General features: G+C 42.6%; 1 protein-coding gene and 1 long non-coding RNA gene across 2 annotated transcripts in view; one reads left to right on the forward strand and one right to left on the reverse strand.

The window, feature by feature from the left end:
- Positions 1-2229: 2229 nt before the first annotated feature.
- ATP2B4 (ATPase plasma membrane Ca2+ transporting 4) overlaps positions 2230-18147 on the forward strand; it is a 48157-nt gene continuing 32239 nt past the window's right edge. Inside the window, 8 exon segments of the mRNA XM_007481187.3 lie at positions 2230-2479; positions 2775-2847; positions 8870-9085; positions 9923-10561; positions 14196-14393; positions 15050-15307; positions 16311-16436; positions 17315-17443. Of these exon segments, the coding sequence (XP_007481249.2) occupies positions 10390-10561; positions 14196-14393; positions 15050-15307; positions 16311-16436; positions 17315-17443 (883 nt within the window). The 5' untranslated portion in view covers positions 2230-2479; positions 2775-2847; positions 8870-9085; positions 9923-10389.
- On the reverse strand, positions 6873-15014 carry LOC103093587 (uncharacterized). The gene is made up of 4 exons (XR_001627832.2): positions 14784-15014; positions 10498-10611; positions 8962-9052; positions 6873-8289 (listed from the first exon to the last, which is right to left on the reverse strand). It is a non-coding gene; the product is annotated as an uncharacterized LOC103093587 (long non-coding RNA).

Genomic DNA, 18147 nt, shown 5'->3' on the forward strand with positions numbered 1-18147 from the left:
AATGATAAACTCTTTCCACTTCCAACAAAAGTTGTGGGGCTTGGATTTGTTTGTTTCTTTTTCTTTTTTGTTTTTCTTCCTTTAAACCTAAAGAATAATATCTTATTGACTCAGGAAGGTGTGGCTGGATGATATGCAGGTATTGACTAGCATAGAGACTCTGATATTTTTTTTAATTCTTGCCTTCCATCTTAGAATTATTACTGTATGTTGGTTCCAAAGCAGAAAAGCTGTAAAATCCAGGCAATGGAGGTTAAGTGACTTGTCCAAAGTCACAGAACTAGGAAGTATCTAAGGTCAGATTTTAACCGGAGACCTCTTGATCCACTGAGTCACCTAATTGCTCCCCTTTTTAAGAATGCAGTAAGGCCCATAGCCACTATGGATTCCCTCAGCTACGCCTAGAGTGACTCACAGATGATGTGGACTGGGGCTATTTCCAGTCTCACATATATACTACCATACCTTTTGGCCTTGGGAGATGCCCCTGAATAAATACTGGCCATGACACATGAACAGAAAGAACTTGTGGAACTGCACCTGAAGTAAGGAGGGATTAGAGAGAGATTAGATCTTATATCTGGGAGTGATCGTAAAGATCTTCTCATCCAACTCCCTCATTTTACAGATGAGGACAATAAAACCCTAGAGAAATTGATTGATTTCCCTCTGGTCACAGAGCATGAGTCAGGAGCTGAATCTAACTTCCTTGACTCAGGATTCTTTCCATTTCTCCGTGTCTTCCCTCTTACTTATGCTCCCTACCCCTGGAAGGAAGACTAAAAGGTTTGTTCATTAATGCACTCATTTAACAAGTACCCCTCATGATTTGACTGGAGGGCCCTTACCCACATGAAATCAATTCCATTCATTATTCCAATTCATTATTAAGCACCAACTCTGTCAGGCTCTATGCTTAGTACTAGGGAGACAAAAAGAGGCAAATGGTGCTTCCAGCCCCCAAGAAGCTTACAGTCTAATGGAAGAGAAATACATAAACAAATATAAACTTAGTCTAGCAGGGAATAAAAAACGGAGAAGACTATTATACAAAATATTAAAGAAAGTATGTGAGGTCAGAGTTGGAAGATAATTACTGTTGGATCATAGAAGGTTTCATATAGCAAGTAGCATTTGCAGTGGGCTTTAAAAGATGGCTAAGATTCACCCTGGCCTGCCTGAGCAGGGCTAGAAGGCCTAAGGGATGAAGTAGAGAGAGTTTGATGGTATTGGGAATTATTCCTAAGACTTCTCATACTCATTTGCTTTTTTCTTTCTAAATAAAACTAAACACCTTCTGTCGTTTGACTTTCCCTTGTCTTTTCACTGCCTTCCCCCCAATTTTCCTTCTCTCTTGGAAGTGTTATAGTAACTGCTCAGTGATGAGCATTCTGGAGCCCTTTGGGTGACTGGAGAATTTCATTGTGTTCCGAGTCACTTCATCTTCTGTGACAGTAGGTGGGCTCCAGCTATCATTGGCTGCTCTCTGACCATCAGTCAGAAGTCATTTCCTTCTACTCAAACCAAAAAAAAAACCAACCCTATATCTATCCTGCTACTTACCCTATTTCCCTGAGTCAGTGATTGGCAACTGTAATCCCTTATTTAGTCTAAGATTGGTCAGTTATCAATATGAACATCAGGAGAGATTATCTAAAAAATTATCAGTCAGTAGGGCTCAAAAGCAATGAGATTTGAAGGACAAGAGAGATACTTCCCTGGTATGAAGAAGGGAGGCATTTAATAAATGTTTGAATATGCCACTTGTGTGCAAGAGTGTAGCTAATGGGCTTGTATGGAAAGTAGTGGATAAGTTGGCATGCCTTTGGGCAACCTCTGGTATCTTTATCTTCTCCATTATGAGAGAAAAGAAAGCTTAATGAATGGGGTCGATTGCTGCCTGCTTTGGGCTGAAAGGGGGATAATTTGGGTTTAAGAAGAAAAATCCACTTGATTACTGAGAAAGTAAGGTGATTTTGGCACTTGGCTCCTTCCTTAGTGTATTAAGGATGAGGCAGGGTTTGGATTTTTCAGTTTGTTGAATAGGTGAAGAGAGAGGGGAAAAAGATTCTTTTCTCAGTCCCTCCAACTTAACAAGTCTCATCAATATAACTGACTCTTTTCCTTCTCCACTTTAAATTGTAATCTTTGCTCTTTGGTGTATTCTTTTGGTTCCTGAAAAGATTGATTTTTTAAGAGCTGTTAGGGGTTGGGGATGGGTAAGGGGAAACTTTGAAAATAAAATAATACCAACGGTCCATTTTGCTGTTGCAGGCTCATAAATAGAATCACTGTAGCCAGGCTGTACACTCTCTTTGCCATAGCAACCTAAAGAGAGTGTTTATAACAGCCTGTCATCCATATTGGAAAAACATCAGCTGCTTCTCCTGCTATACTACATTAGTGCTGGCTGTCCAGGCCCTTCCAGAACCAACTGTGATTGCTCCCAGAGAAGTATTGCAGTCACAGTGGGCCCAAGGTGGGGATTTTGGCAGGGAAGGGAAAAAGGAGTGTGGGCTCCAGATATGAACGAGAACTGTGGCATCTCAGAGCCATCACAAAATCATTCTTTATTTGTTTTGATTCTGGTCTATATCTCTCTTCTGAAATTTCGTTGGAGAAAGGGATTGGGGATGAAAGAAACAATTTCTTCTGACTCTAGGTCCTTGGGCCTTGATTGTTCCTCTTTACCTGATGAAGTAGCTTTAATTTACTTTCTGGGACTCAACTTTGGCCTTTGCAGTAGTAGCCTGTTATATTTCAAATCTTTCCAGGTCTGTTTACCCAAGGACTGAAGAAAGGGCTTTTGGTGAGGGGCCAAGGTCCCTGGATTACTCTGTGGGAAAGGTAATTCAATCTAGAATGCTGACCTTCATGTTCCTTTCATAGTGAGAGCATACTAGTCTAGAGGATCTCAAAGAACTTAACCAATCGTCCTAAGTTGAGTAATTAACTTAATGGTCCATTCCTAGTGTTTTTTCTTGTTGTGGAATAGAGAAGAACTATAGAGAACACTGGAGAAATTGATAAACAAAAAAGATAAAGGGTGATACTTGTAGGGAGCAGGTGTTCTCACTTAGCCTGCTTAGAACCAATCTAGCTGCTAAAAAGTCCCTTTGCTGTGTACTCGAGTAGAAACACTGAAGAAAAACAACTGCTTGAATACATGGGTGGAAGGGATATGGTTGGGGTACATCCCCAACTCTAACAGATCACCCTGGTGCAAACATCAACAACATGGAAATGGGTTTTGATCAAGGACACATGTAAAACCCAGTGGAATTCAGCTACGGGAGTGGGGGCAGAGGAGGGAGGGAAATAATATGATTCTTGTAACCAAGAAATAATGTTATAAATTGACTAAATAAATTAATTTAAATTAAAAAAAATAAATAAAAAGTCCCTTTGGTTCCTTTCAGTCAAAATCTGGGAGAACCAAAATGAGCTAGGTGGCTCAGTGGATTGAAAGTCAGGCCTTTGAGACAAGAGGTCCTAGGTTCAAAATACTTCCTAATTGTATGACCCAGGCCTGGCAAGGCACTTGACTCCCTTTGCCTAGCCCTTACTGCATTTCTGCCTTAGAACCAATACACAATACTGATTCTAAAATGGAATGTGAGGGTTTGAAAAGAAAAGTCATGGACTGGAAGCAGCCTACTCCCCTTCAACTCTCATCTCCAGAGTCCCCTTTGCCTTAGAGGCTGATTAGACAGTCTTTATTTGTTTTTCATTTAAATTTATTTATTTGTTATGGTAAAATATCCAGCTAACTCCCTCTCTCCCTCTCCTTCCCCCATTTGAGAAGGCATCACTTGACAAAAAAAGTATGTATATATAACGTGATATCGTTCTAATTTCTATTTATCTGTTCTTCAGAGGCTATTAGAAATATTTCCTGTTTGAGAGTGGGAGGGGATAGGCAGGAGAGGGCAAGACATTTAGGAGTAAATAAATTTAGTATGACGTGTCTTATCACTGATAGAAATGTGTTGGCTTTTGGTTATCATTGCTTCCTTTCTAAATGCTTGCCAACCATCTCTTTAAAAATCCTTCAAAGAAATTTTTCAGGCATCTGAGTCAAGTTTACTGACCTATAGTTTTCCAACCAATTATTCTTTCCTTTTTTGAAGCATTTGTTCTTTTTTTTTATTATCTTCAAATATAACTGACAATAGACCAACAATCACATATGCCAGTCCAACTCTCTCCTAGTAGAGATGGGGAAGAACTGAGACCCAGAGCTCCTATTTTCTTAAGATCACACAGGTCCAGGATTTCAAACCAGGTCCTCTGAATCCAATTCTTTCCTCACCTCCAGAATCCATGATTGCAGTCTTCCTATTAATACCAAAGTGACAAAAAAAATGTAGCAAAATATCCTTCCCACAGAGATACTGAATATTCTTCTCTTCATCCTTTCTCTTCTTCCAGACTAGCCTCATCCCACCCAGTCTATACTATCCTGGCAAAAAAAGATATTCCTTTTGTCATTCCAGAAGGTATAGTAAGTTAGAAATCAGTATTAGGGGAGACCAGAAAACCTCTTTCAGTCCCCAGGGTAAGTTGTTAGGTCAAAGTATATTGGCAACCCCATCTCCTGTTTCCACCTTATATGAGACCCTATGTTTCCACCAAGCATAACCCATCTTTCTGGACCTATTACAGGAAAAATAGGGTGTAGACTTCAAACAAAAAAAAAAGTATTAAATACTCAGGATCTATGTTTTTGTTTTTGTTTTTTAATTTTTATTTACTTATTCCATATTAAAGTCAACTGTGTATTGGTTCCAATACAGAAGAATAGTAAAGGCTAGGCAATGGGGTTCACTGGTGGAGTCTGATTTTCCCTGGACTGCTCAGTAAGATGTAAAAAGACTGGAAAGATGTAGGGAACACATTATTAAAGGCTTGAATACCAAGTGGAGGATTTTATGTCTGGGCCTGGAAGTAATAGGGAGCCACTTGGAATTTACTGTGGGATGGAAGGGGGTTGGGGCTTGTCGGATATGACCATATTTATTTAAGATCCCTTTGACAGCTGAGTGGAAAATGGACTAGAGTCTGGAGAGATTTGAGGCAGGCTTTTTTTTTTAACCTTTACCTTTCTGTCTTAAAATTGATCCAACTATCAATTCCAAGGCAGAAGATCAATAAGATTTAGGCAATTGGGTTTAAGCATTTTGCCTAGGGTCACACAGCTAGTAAGAGTCTAAGGCCAGATTTGAACTTATAAAAACTCTAGACCCACTTTGTTCACCTAACTTTCATTTGTAACTTAATTACTTATTAGCTATGTAACCATGGACAGTTCACTCCCTTCTCTGGACTCTGGTTTTCTCATCTCACATGAGAGGGTTGGGCTAGATGACCTCCAAAGGTCCTGTCTAGCTCCAAGCCCTATGAAACACAATGGTCACTGGTTATCCCTTGTCTCTGGCATATGGTGATTGGCCTAAAATTGGAAATTTGAGGAAGCACAGAAATGGAAGAAGCTGCATTCTGATCTTCCTTCTAGTTCTTACTCTTCTGTATAACTTTCCACAAATTGTTTCACCTGGATGAGCCCCATTTCCCTATGTAAAATTAATAATTTTGGCTAAAAGACCTCTAAATACCCTTCCAATCTAGATGATCCTAAGTTATGTCATCAGGAGTAGGGGTACATGTGCTCATGCTTGTGGGGTGGGGATAGGGATATATGGCTATATAAGGGAAACTTACCCATATTGCCTAGTGATAACAGAAGAGTTTTACTATCTTAAGGAAGGCTGTAAAGTACTTGAAGGCAAGTACTATTTGCCATTTTGTCTTTGTATCCATAGTCTCATTTAAAATTTTATTTGCTAAGAAAAAAAATGTATTTGCTCAAAATTGATTGATTTGAACATCTTTCCTAAAGGGAAGCTTTAGATGGGGAAGGGAAAGGTCAAGAGATATGAATTCTTTTTTATGTTGATTTTTTAAAGTTATATTTATTTATTTAGAATATTTTTCCATGGTTACATGATTCATGTTCTTTCCCTCCCCTCTTTCCTCCTCCCTCCTGGAGCTAACAAGCAATTCCACTGGGTTATACATATAAGAGATATGAATTCTTATGCCAACTTTATCACTAATTCAGGCAACCTTGGTCAAAGCCTCAATTTCTCAGGCCTTCAGTATCTTCTCTTTAAAATAGGAATAATACTAGCTTACCTTCTTTATACAGATGTTGTATGTGAGCATAGATATGAAAAATATTTTGTAGAAATACAAATGCTTAATGTTTTTTAATCAGTTAATGTTTAAAGGGAAGAGAAGTGGTATTTTCCAAACTGGTTAGGGTGATCATAAATATGAAAGGTACTGCTCATTTGAGACTTCCTTTGAGGCTAGGGCAGTGTGAAACTTGAAAATATTATTACTCTTTTGGCAGTTGCCTAATTAGATTAGACTCCATGCCAACTAGGCTAGAACTCTCAGTTCAGCATGCTCTCAGTTGAGAGAGTAGTTGACAACCAATCTAGGTACAAAGAAGCTGGCCTGCAAATCAGTCTGAGTCTGGGGTTCCACTAGGTATGCAAATACCAGGGGACAAGTCTTGGATGGACTGGGATACAAGCAACTTTTTAGCCCTTTTTTCCCCATTCTTGGATGACCTAGAAGGTAGAAAAACTTGAGGATGGCATCCTACTGGGGATATGAAAGGAACAGTTTTCTAGAACTTCCAAGGTAGATGTAATTAAGGAGTTTTGTTTATTTTGGAGAAAGAAAGGAATAGAACACCTGCTCTTATCACATGAAAAGGTACAGGGTAGAGTAAGGAATTGGTGCTCTTGGTTATAATAGATATTCACCAAGGATGGAAAAACTTCAAGGAATACAGTCTGGAATTTTTAAACCAATTTTTATCTCCTTTATTTTCTCAGATTTTTCTTTTTATGGTCCATATTTCCCTTGTGATGATTATAAGAGAGCTTGCTTAGGAATTTCTTATGCCTTGTGGGCGGATTTTGGTGGAGGCAGTGGAACTAGCCAGGGGCTAGACATTTTTTCCGTCTAAATTTCTCATTCGTGTCTACCTATCTCCTTCCCCAGAAGGTTGGGAGGAGGCAACACTGACACTTTCCTATTTGATGGGTGGGGAAATGTTATCCCAGAGCTTTGCTAAAATGTAACTTGGGGACCAAAGATAATGTAGATCTGGTTATATCTGTCTTAAAAATTCTGTCTTTTAGGGTGAACACTGATATTAATACCCACTCTGAAAGGTTCAAGAGCTCCATTTGACTACTTGCTTCTGCCCCAACCCAAGCCCAAGGCTCCACCAGCCTTGAAAGAGAAGTTGAATAGAACCTGATTCTATGGCACAGCCTATCTTAATTGTTGATGTGAAGAATGCATAGGTTTAGACTCGGGTCAAGCATTTAGTAAGCACCACAGTCCCCCAAAGACTCCTTCAAAATCAAAATCGAAGATCTGAGGCTAACATAATCCTAGCACTTTAGGAGATTCAAAGGCCCTCAGTAGGAAAGGCAGCACAGGGTAATAGAACTAGCCATACCTGAATGGGCTCCAAATCTATATTAGACATTTATATTTATAACTGTGGGTCACCCCTCAGAGCCTCAGTTACCATATCTGTAAAATTAGAATACTTTTATAACTTACATCCATAGGACCTTGGCAAAGAAAGCCTAAAGCTAGCCTATAAAATGTGGCTTTGTTTTCTTTGCTTATTTTTCTTGCTTGTACCCCAATTGTACAGACACAAAGGATCCCTGAAAAGAAACAGACCTTGGCCAGGAGGGGAGGGGAAAAAACCTCTGTAACCCCAAGACCAGTGTGTTTTGGGGGGAGTTAAGAGGTAAGGTTGGCTGCCCGCCCTTAGGAACCTGACTGGGAACTGGGCTGACTGGAAGTGGGGGGGGGGGGAATGTAGGGGGTGGAATAGTCTTTGTCCCATATGATTCTTGGAAGGCTATTTAAGGACTCTTCCATCTTGAACTCAATTAACTGTCTATTCCTATGACTCTGTTTTTCTTCTGAAGGTGTCATTTCCTTGTTAGAGAGAGATAAGTAAGACTTTCTTCCCCAGTGTCTGAACTCTAATCAGCAGGAATCTCTTAATAGAGGCAGGGTTCCCTTTCTACCAGATGGAAGCAGCTTCACTTTTAAATGACTGAAGTGTGGTAACATCTCCAGCAGAAAAATACAGCTGCCCACCTTCGAGGATGAAGCTGAGCTGTGGTTCCATCCCACAACCAACTTTTAGCTGATGTTATAAGAGATCTGCTGCCCTGCTTCTCTCTAGGAGAAAAAATATAACTGTTATTATAATAGCATTATATATAATATATAATTAAGCATTATATATAATATTATAATATAATATAATAATTATAATAATATAAAAATAATATTTATATAGGCCTTTCTAAATGACAAAGCACTTTCTCTACAACAATCTTAAAAGGTTAAAAGGATATGTATTAATCTCCTTTTGCAGAGCAATAAACTGAGGCCCAGAGGTTAAATGACTGTAAAATTGTAAATGACGTACCTTGGGACATGGGGTTAGTAAGATGACAGGGATGGCATTTTAGCCTAGGTATCCTGACTTCCAGGGCCCTTTTCTCCTACATATACCATGATGCTTCCCATGGTTGAATAATAAGCTGACTTATTGAGAACTCTTGGGGGTGTTCATTCCAAAGCAGTTGACTCTAACTCACCCCCTGCCTCATCTCCCTGTTGATGTTAGTTTAGCCTGTGACATATCTAGATCAATAATTATTTCATTTATATTGCCTTTGAGTACCTCTGTGACTCTTAAGGGCCTCAGTTCACTATCTCTCCTCCTCAATGATTCTTCTTCTGTTTTCTCAAGAAAGACTCGCCCAGTATCAGTAACTACCAGAACCTTCAACCTACCAACCAAATGGAAAGAGCTGTGTGTGTGCCCCAGAATCCTATGCTTACCTCCTAACAGAGCCATCACATAACTGGAAGGGCAGGCATTCCAGTGCACCTTGAAGATTTAAGCATCACCTGCCAGGCTCTTTCATCCCTGCTGTGGAGGGTAAAGGGAAATTGAGGCATAGAGGTGAGTTTCCTCTTTGAGGACTAATATGAACCTGGACACATTTACTAAGCTTCTCTAACTTCTGAAAGATGGACTCCATCCCTTACATAGGATTTTATTTGTCAATGGTAAAACTACACAGGTGACCGCAGTGGCAGGGAAGAGCAACAGAACCTGAACATTCCAAGTCTTTAAAAATGGGGTATGGTTTCCTGGGGGAGGCAATTTTTTGTTTTTGCATTTTTAATTTATTTCAATTCATATTTAGAGTCGTTAAGAGTTGCTTTTGTTTTTCATTTGTTGATGGGATTTTACTCTTTTTTTTTTTTGCTTTCAGGGAGGACAGGGGCTGACTGAAATGTCTGTGTGTCTCTCCCTGAGTCCTTATATGTCTGTATTTCAGGGGCCTTAGATAAAAAAAGCATCCTACCATGTTATGCCCTTACTTGCCTCTTGGAAATGAGAGGAAGGGATTATTAGAATATTGGTGACCAGGGAAGAATGGGAGAAGGTGGGATCACTATCCTTCTTTTTCCCAAGTACCTAAATGCATCTGGGGCCCAGAGTCAAGAAAATCTGAATTGAAATCTGGCCTTAGACCCTGGGCAAGACACTGTAACCTTTTTATGCCTCCGTTTCCTCAGCTGGGGAAATTAACCTCCCTAGGTTCTTGTGAGGCTCAGATGAGATATTTGTAAAGAAGCTGGTATATAGGTAGTAGGAGCTTAATCAATGCTTATTCCTCCAGATGCTCCCCGCTCCACCTCCCCCAAGGACACAAAGTAGTACAAGGGAATCCAGAACCCATCTTGAGTCTGGCCCCTGCACTGATTGCTTTCTCTGTCTCTCTGTTTCCAGCTCCAGGTGCCTCCAGCCTCCAGGGAGCCTTCCTCCTTGCCTTCATCTTGGCCTTATCCCACTCCTCCCCTTTCCCAGCTCATCTCCCCCAAGCTGCTCTCTGCCAGTACTAAAGATGCCTCCACAGTAACAAACATTCTGTTCCCACCTGACTCCCAGGAGGTCAAGTCCACTGGGCCCAGGGACTAGGGACACCAGTCCTCTCCATACCAGTCAGTCCAGCCGCCTCGCCCTCCCTGTCCCTTTTTGCCCCAGCTGACAGCTGACCCTAGACCCAGCCTCCATCCCCCAACATCCAAGAAAGGGGCTGGGTCGCAGCCACCTCTCTAGGGAGGTTCTCTCCTAGCCTGAGCCCACCCCTGCTACTGCTGCTACCACTACCACCAGCGCCAGCGCCACCACTGCTGCTGCTCCTCTTTTTTTCTGCTGTTGGCCCCCAGGCAGGGGCTTGGACCTACAGGGATACAATGTCTCACCCCGGGGAAAACCTGTCGATTGGCAAGTATGACTTCGGCTGCACCTTGATGGAACTGCGGGCCCTCATGGAACTGCACGGCACTGAGGCGGCCACCTACCTGATGGAGCATTACGGGGGGGTGGTCAATCTCTGCAAGAGGCTGCTGACTTCGCCAGTGGATGGTGAGGCCCTCCCAAGAGTCCCCACAAGCTGTCACCCTCCGGGCCAGCCCCTGTAAGATGGGGGAAAGCACAGCGCCCATCTCACCGGCTGGTTGGGAGGACAATAAAGTGCTCAGCACAGGGCCTTTACTGTGATTATTATCCTGAAGCTCTTAGCCCAGGGCCTGGCACAGAGTGCGTGCTATGTAAATGACAGCTGTCATCATTAGTTATCACGATCGTTATTAAATACTCGGTAGAATTGGGAAGATTGAGTAAGGGAATAATTGCAAAGCGCTTGCTCAATCCAGGCCTGACCCAAAGCAGCTCTTAATAAACGCTCATTCCTTTCCCTCTTGTTTCTCTGCCCTACCCCACATCCATTCACAAGTGGCACAGCCATAAGCCACACAAGTGCCTTGGGGGGTAGCTGAGCAGAGGCCTAGAATTTAGTTAGCAAGGAAGGAGCTGTATCATAAAAAGGCAAATTCTTGGGGGAAACGTGTAGTGGGGCCATTCTCTCCGCCTGTGATCACTGGGAAGTTTTCTAGATGCCAGCCTCTTGTGTTTCGTTGTCAGCCCTTTTCTTCCACTCTTGCCCACTAACCCTTGAGAAGAGCAAACATTTGTCTTACCCAAGGTCTTCTGGGATTAACACGAGGGAAACAGTGTAAGACCTCTCCTAGAATGCAGCTCTCCTATATGAATGCCCTTCCCTGGGGCTAAAGTAAATCTCAGCCTGGATGTCCAGGGGAAACTGGAGTTGGGTGAGTAGGCTGGAAAGGAGCCCAGATCTTTACTTCCTCTTCGGAGTCTTGAATGTCCTAATAAACCTTCTTGTTTTTAAGCCTTTCTAAGAGGCTGCAAGTTCCGTACCAATAATTTTAGACCCCAAACCATTGATTGATAATGCCTTCAGAGCTCAACCCTTTGCTGTCCTCAGGTCTTATTTTCCTGCCTTGACTGAGCTGTCCTAAATAACCTCTTTTCTATCTGAGAGGGTTTTGCTGACTCCTTCCCATTTTGTGCTGGTCGCCACCTACTCCCATGCCCGTTATCTGTCTGAGTGGCTAGAAAGAACAGTTGGAAGATGTTAGAGTCTGGCAGGCATGGAAAGGTGCCTTTTTTTCTGGCTAACTCACTGCTCACTTTTAAAATCTCTTCTCTCATTAATATCTGGTGGGGCTGAGGACCATTTTTACTTTGGATATTGTTTTTTGTCCTCACCCTCATTGTCTATGCACTTTGGGACATTACTACGTCCCCTTTCCCTTTTCCCAATATCATCCTCACTCATTTACTTTCCTTTGCGTGTATTGCTTTGAAAGTAGCAAATTTTCTCCTCTCACCTCCTACTATACCAACCCTATCCTTTGTTGAGGGGATGGAATACTCTGCAAAACTCTTTGGGGTGCAGCTAGGTAGCTCGGTGGATTGAGAGCCAGGCCTAGAGATAGGAGGTACTTGGTTCAAATCTGACCTCAGACACTTCCTAGCTGGGTGGCTCTGGACAAGTCACTTAACCCCCATTGCCTAGCCCTTACCGCTCTTCTGCCTTAGAACCAAGACACAGTATTGGTTCTAAGACTGAAGGTAAGGCTCTTAAAAAAACAAAACCCTTTAGTGCTTGGGATTCTGTCTGGACTTTGTCTTGCCTATGGCACTCTTGAACCCTTCAACTGGATGCTTCCACCACAAAGGAGAACATAGGAGTCTCAAGAATTTCGTTCAGCAAATATCTGACTACCTACTATGCATAAGGTATTGGGGAGAAATAAAAAGATCATAGATTTAAAACTGGCAGAAATCTTAAAGTTCATTTGGTCCAACTCTTCCGTTTTACAGATGAAGAAGGTGAATAACTTAGCCAAAGTTAGACAGATTATATATATATAATTCACAGTATTTGGCAGTATTTGAAGCTAGATCCTCTGACTCCAAATCCGGGCTTCCTTCCCTTTCACCATGATCCTTGCTCATAAGGGAATTAGTTTAGTAAGAGGAATTTGAAGCCCACACATTTACTATAATACAATGTGGTAATAGTGCACATTTAAATGTATAAATTGCTTTTCATATATAAATAAAGTGCCATAAGAAGCCAGAGGAGAGGGACAGACTGACTAAGGGAGTAGGTCTTCTTAGAGGAGATGGCATTTGAACTAACCTTTGAAGGATGAATAGGATTACTCAAATTGAGATGGGGGTGGATATTAAGAACCAGGAGACAAGACAGCTCAGGGATCAAATGGAAAATAGAGAGTAGCTCAGTGCAATTCAAATATAAGGTGTATAGAGAAGAACAAATCACCTGGATTCTCCCAAGCACTCATCAAGGTCTCCTGTCTCCAATATTTGTTTTCTGAGCCTTGCCACTTAGCCCAGAGTCCCACCTTTAGATTAGTTGTACATCCATCCTAGTTCGGTTTCCTTTGGGGTGGGGGAGGGTATTTGAAGTTTTTGCAAAGCCCTCTCTAAAAGTTCTTCCTAATACATTAATATGAGGTAGTTAAGTCAACTTTAATGTTTAACCCTTTGACTCTCACTCAGTAGAAACATCTCAGTAGAACAGCCCTTGGTGGAGCTAGTCAAGAATAGATTTTAATCATTGCCTCTTGCCTTCTTCCAAAAGCTTTTACTAATGACTCCCTAAACAATTCCCTGGACTGGAACCTCCATGAGGTGCTTTCCTCTTGTGCTTCAATGCTATCATGGTGACATGTGCTGCTCTACAGTAGCCTCAGCTGCAGGGAAATGAGAAAGAACTGAAAACTTAAGTGCCAGATTTATGACCAATTTGCTATGGCATATAAACAAAGAGGTGAACACCAGCTGACATTAATTGCCACATTAAATTCTCACACCCTCTTCCCCCTTCACCTCAGTAGAGGAGCCATCAAGGTTAGGAAGAGTGACTAAGAATTTCCATCTTGGAATACCTGGCCTCAGGAAACTGCCTGGATGCTCTCAACTACCTCCTTCCTACCGTTGTTTCCCATTTTTTCCTTTCTGCCTAAGTAACCCCAGTGATCTTCTTCAAAAAGAGGAGAGGAGGGCACCAAAAAGAAAGGACCAGAACTAGGACCTGAGCCCTTAGCATATCTCTTGTCCTCCTATACCTTGGGAGTCTAGTAGAAGGAACTCCAGGCTGAGAATCAGGATATAACACCCATGCTTCTTGTGGCTAGTGGGTATTCCCTAAGAATTGTCAGGGAGGGCAAGTGAAAAGATTCATGAAAGGACTAAGTTGCCAAAGCATAATTTGGAATTTGAGGAACTGTAACTTCATTGATTAAGTAAGGACCCCCTACCAATGTAAACAACACTTGCTCATCAATGTGGTCTTGGTTGTACCAAGGGCTAAGAATTTGTGTTAGGGTCACACAGCCCAGATGTGAAAGAACTGGGACTTGAAATGAAGACTTGACTCTGGGGCCAGTTTTCCATGATTCCATGGTGCCTCTTAATTTGAGTCTACATATTTGGAAAGTGCCAATAAATCCCTGAGACATTATTAGTTTTAGGCTGACTATCAGCTAGGTGAAAATAGGGTATAACTTGTATGGGTCATTAACAGTGATAATGAGGGATATTTGAGAAAACTAGATTCCTTCTAATAACTTTATTCTCCCAATACCCTTCTTCCTTCCTTCAGGACTGACTGGGCACCCTTCAGATTTGGAGAGACGCCAGCAAATATTTGGAAAAAACGCAATCCCCCCCAAAAGACCCAAGACCTTTATTGAGTTAGTGTGGGAGGCTTTACAAGATGCCACACTCATCATACTCATCATTTCAGCAGTTATCTCCCTGGGCCTGTCTTTCTACCGACCTCCTGGGAGCGATAATGAATGTGAGTGTCTTCTAACTGCGCAAGATCCCAGGTCAGTCCTAGCATGCAGGCATTTAATGTCAATTATTGATAAACTATCTCCACTTTGTTGGTTGGGTTTTTTTTTTTTCAGTCTTCCCAGAATGATCAGTTGAAGAGTAGGGCTGATTACTCTAAACTACATTTGGACATTTTTGTCTAATACCTGGTGAGGTCCATTTCTACCACAGCAGTCCTCTCTCTGTGTCTTATCCTTTATGCCTAATGGCATATAGAATATTTCCAGTCCCCCAAAGCCTGGTTTCCCAAAGTGTATACCTAAGTGCTTGGCATCACGGGATGTTGCTCAACCTGCTTGGCAGAGATAGTCTGACCCCTTTGGATTCAGGTGGTTATTTAGCTGTGACTTACCTGTTCTTTACATAGACATAAAGACTGAACTACTGAGTCTCCGGCTCCTTTTAGGTTAACCCTGTGGTGGTGCAGGGGATGAGTGGATGCCCAAGACCAGTATTCTCAACAGTGGTGCTTCTTCTGCCTGGAAGTCTGCCTAGTTTCGTCCACCTTGCCCCATCCCACCTCTCCCAGAGAGGGTCAGTGACAGCATTAGTTCTACTTCCCCATGCCAGCAAAACCTTTTAAGTGACCGCTTACCTTTTCCCCTCCCCATGGGGCAGCATGTGGCGAGATCATAATTGTTGGGGATCACAATGAGGAGACAGAGGCCGGCTGGATCGAAGGGGCAGCTATCCTATTGTCGGTGGTCGTGGTGGTGCTGGTGACAGCCTTCAATGACTGGAGCAAAGAGAAGCAGTTCCGGGGCCTACAATCCCGTATTGAGAAGGAACAGAAGTTTGCCATTATCCGCAATGGCCAGATCATCCAATTGCCTGTGATTGATATCGTGGTGGGAGATGTTGCCTACATCCAATATGGTAAGAATCCTATGCCGGCTTTGTGGACAGGCTTCTACTCTCAATAGCCAATACAGATCATTTTTGCGGTTCTTCTCAATTGGAGAGGCAGGTAGAGAGCCTGGGATACTGCTTGGGGAGCTTGTCACAACTGGAGGGTTGGAGCCTGGGGAGAGATATAGGATAGTGCAGAGTGGGTGAAAACCTTGCTTGGGGTGATGAAGCCAGCATGTGGCAGCTTTATACTTTGATTATCTTAATAATTAAAATGTTATTCTTGTAACCTAAGTCCTAGGTTCAGTTGTGCCATTGGTACATTGACAGTACCTTCAAGGACCTTGGTACAAAATCCTCACCCTAGTTATAGTTTTGCTTATTCTTCATCCGCCATTTCTGTGGTGCTCTGTGGTATATGATGGGCTTGCTAATTCTATCCTTGGCCTTACAGTCTGAGGAAGGAAATAAGAACTATTTTTTTTCCTTTTTGTATTTAGAATATTTTTCCATGATTCATGATCCCACCCCCACTCCCGCTTCTTCCTACCCCCTCTTGGAGCTGACAAGCAGTTCAAAACCTAGTTCATTGTTCAAAAGCTAGGAAATAAGCACTATTGAAGGAAACCAGGTCAATTGTGCTCTTTATTGTCAGACTCTAGGCTCACGTTTTGGTGAGTTGTAAGTCCTTAAGGAAAGGAATAGTTTGGAGTTCAGAGCTTAAGGTGCAATTTAATACAACTCTGTTGCCCTTTGGAATAACCAGTATGTTTTTCTGAGTTTCGGGGGAGTCATCAGGAATAGTAATTCCCAGAGCCTTGAAGGTTCTGGGCAGGGACTTTGTCTTTGGTGATTAAGGCTAGACTTTTCCCTAGAAATCCACGCTGCCTGTTTATTCAGAGTGCCTGCTTGTCTAAGGACCTATAGGAAGTCTCCGTGGGAAGAGCACTGGAGTCCCTTCCCACATTCTCTCCTTGTCTCTCACTCTCATTCTACATTCTTTCCTCCTCCTTCCTCCTTTTTTCCCCAGGTGACCTGTTGCCTGCAGATGGAATCCTGATCCAAGGGAACGATCTGAAAACTGATGAAAGTACCCTAACTGGAGAATCTGAACAAGTTAAGAAGTCTATAGAGAATGACCCCATGCTCTTTTCAGGTAAAGCTTTGACTTTTTCCTCTTGTTCCTCTTCTTTCCCAGTCCCTGAGGCCCCAGCATTCTTCCTCATCCCCTTGGTCTAATTGCTATAATAGTGCTGTGTAGATAGCCCAGTAATAAAAGTGAATAACCAACGTTTACATAGAGCTTCCCATATGCCAAGCACCATAATTAAGCACTTTACAATTATTATCTCACTTGATCCTCCCAAGAACTACCCTGGGAAGTAGGTGCTATTATTACTCCCATTATACAGAATTATACAGAAACTGAGGCAGGCAGAAGTTAAGTGACTTGCCTAGGATCACACAGCTAGTAAGTAAGGCTGGATTTGAACTTGGGTCTTCCTAATTTCAGGCCCAGTGCTCTATCCTTTGTGCCTGTGAGCTGCCTCATTTCTCAGTAAGTACTGCAGCTTAGATGGGGTTTCTTTGATTGGGTTAGAAAAGGTGTGCAGAGGTCATGTCATTGCCTCTCTTATCTCCTGCCCTGAGAACTACTCCCTTCTATCTTGTGCTCTTAAAGAATCAGTGCATTCCTTCTGAAGGCAGAGAGGGCTTGGATCCAGAGCCCACCTCTGCTTCTTGCTGCCCAAGTAAACAAAGACAAGTCACAATTTCCCTGCCCTCCAGATCCCTCCTTCCTAAGATGAGGGGGCTGAGCTAGTTCTTCTCTGAGGTCTCTGTTTGCTGCAGTCCCAAGGTGGACAGGAGTACTTTCTGAAGAAATTCCTGTGGCATTCAGAGATGGACGGCGGGACTGGTTTATTCTTGCCCTGCAAAGAAGCTCGTTCCCCACAGCTGGGTCCGATGGGGGTTCCATGCTACACAAAGCAAGGGTGAGGGTTCAGAAAAATACCCCTTTCTCACTCTCTCCAGGAACCCATGTGATGGAAGGGTCTGGCCGGATGCTCGTGACTGCGGTGGGTGTGAATTCACAAACTGGAATCATTTTCACGCTTTTGGGAACATCAGAAAGTGACGATGAGGTGAAGAAAGAAGAAGAAGGTAAGCTGCACCCAGGTCCCGTCCTGTTGCCTCTTCCTCAGTGAGGTGAGTGGAGAGATTGGAAGACTTCAGTTAGTAGATGGCTGGAGTCCAAGGGGCATTCCTGGGATGATGAACCTGTCAAAATAAAGTTGACAGACCATCCAAAACCTTTGCAAAAGCAGAGAAGAATCCATTTTGGCAGAGATAGCTCAGACTCCCTAGGAAACATTCATGAAAGCCAGCTTTCCAGATGAGGTTGGTTTGTGGCCTTGCTTCCTAGACAAGTGGGTGCGGATGTTAACAGGCCTGAAGTCAGCTGGGGGTTCTGGCCTCAGCATGTACTGTCCAGGCTAAGGGAAAATTCAGCGGAAAAAAAACCTGCCTGCATTCAAGAGCCTCAGGCTCTCTCTGGAGAATTCACTTAGTTCTAAAAGAAAAGAAGTGTCAGGGATGGGAAGACAACTCACTTTTTTCTTTTTTAAACCCTTATCTACTGTCTTAGGATCAATTCTAAGTATCTGTTCCAAGGTAAAGGAGCTAGGAAATGGGGGTTCAGTGACTAGGCTAGGAAATATCTGAGGCCAGATTTGAACCCAGGATCTCCCATCTCCAGGTCTGTCCTTTATCACTGAGCCACCTGGCTGTCCCCTAATATGCCTCTTTTAGAAATCTCATTCACACTCAGCCTAGTACACAGAAATGTTTAAGATTATGGGGGGAGA

This window comes from Monodelphis domestica, chromosome 2, assembly GCF_027887165.1.
Source record: "Monodelphis domestica isolate mMonDom1 chromosome 2, mMonDom1.pri, whole genome shotgun sequence".
Lineage (NCBI taxonomy): Eukaryota > Metazoa > Chordata > Mammalia > Didelphimorphia > Didelphidae > Monodelphis > Monodelphis domestica.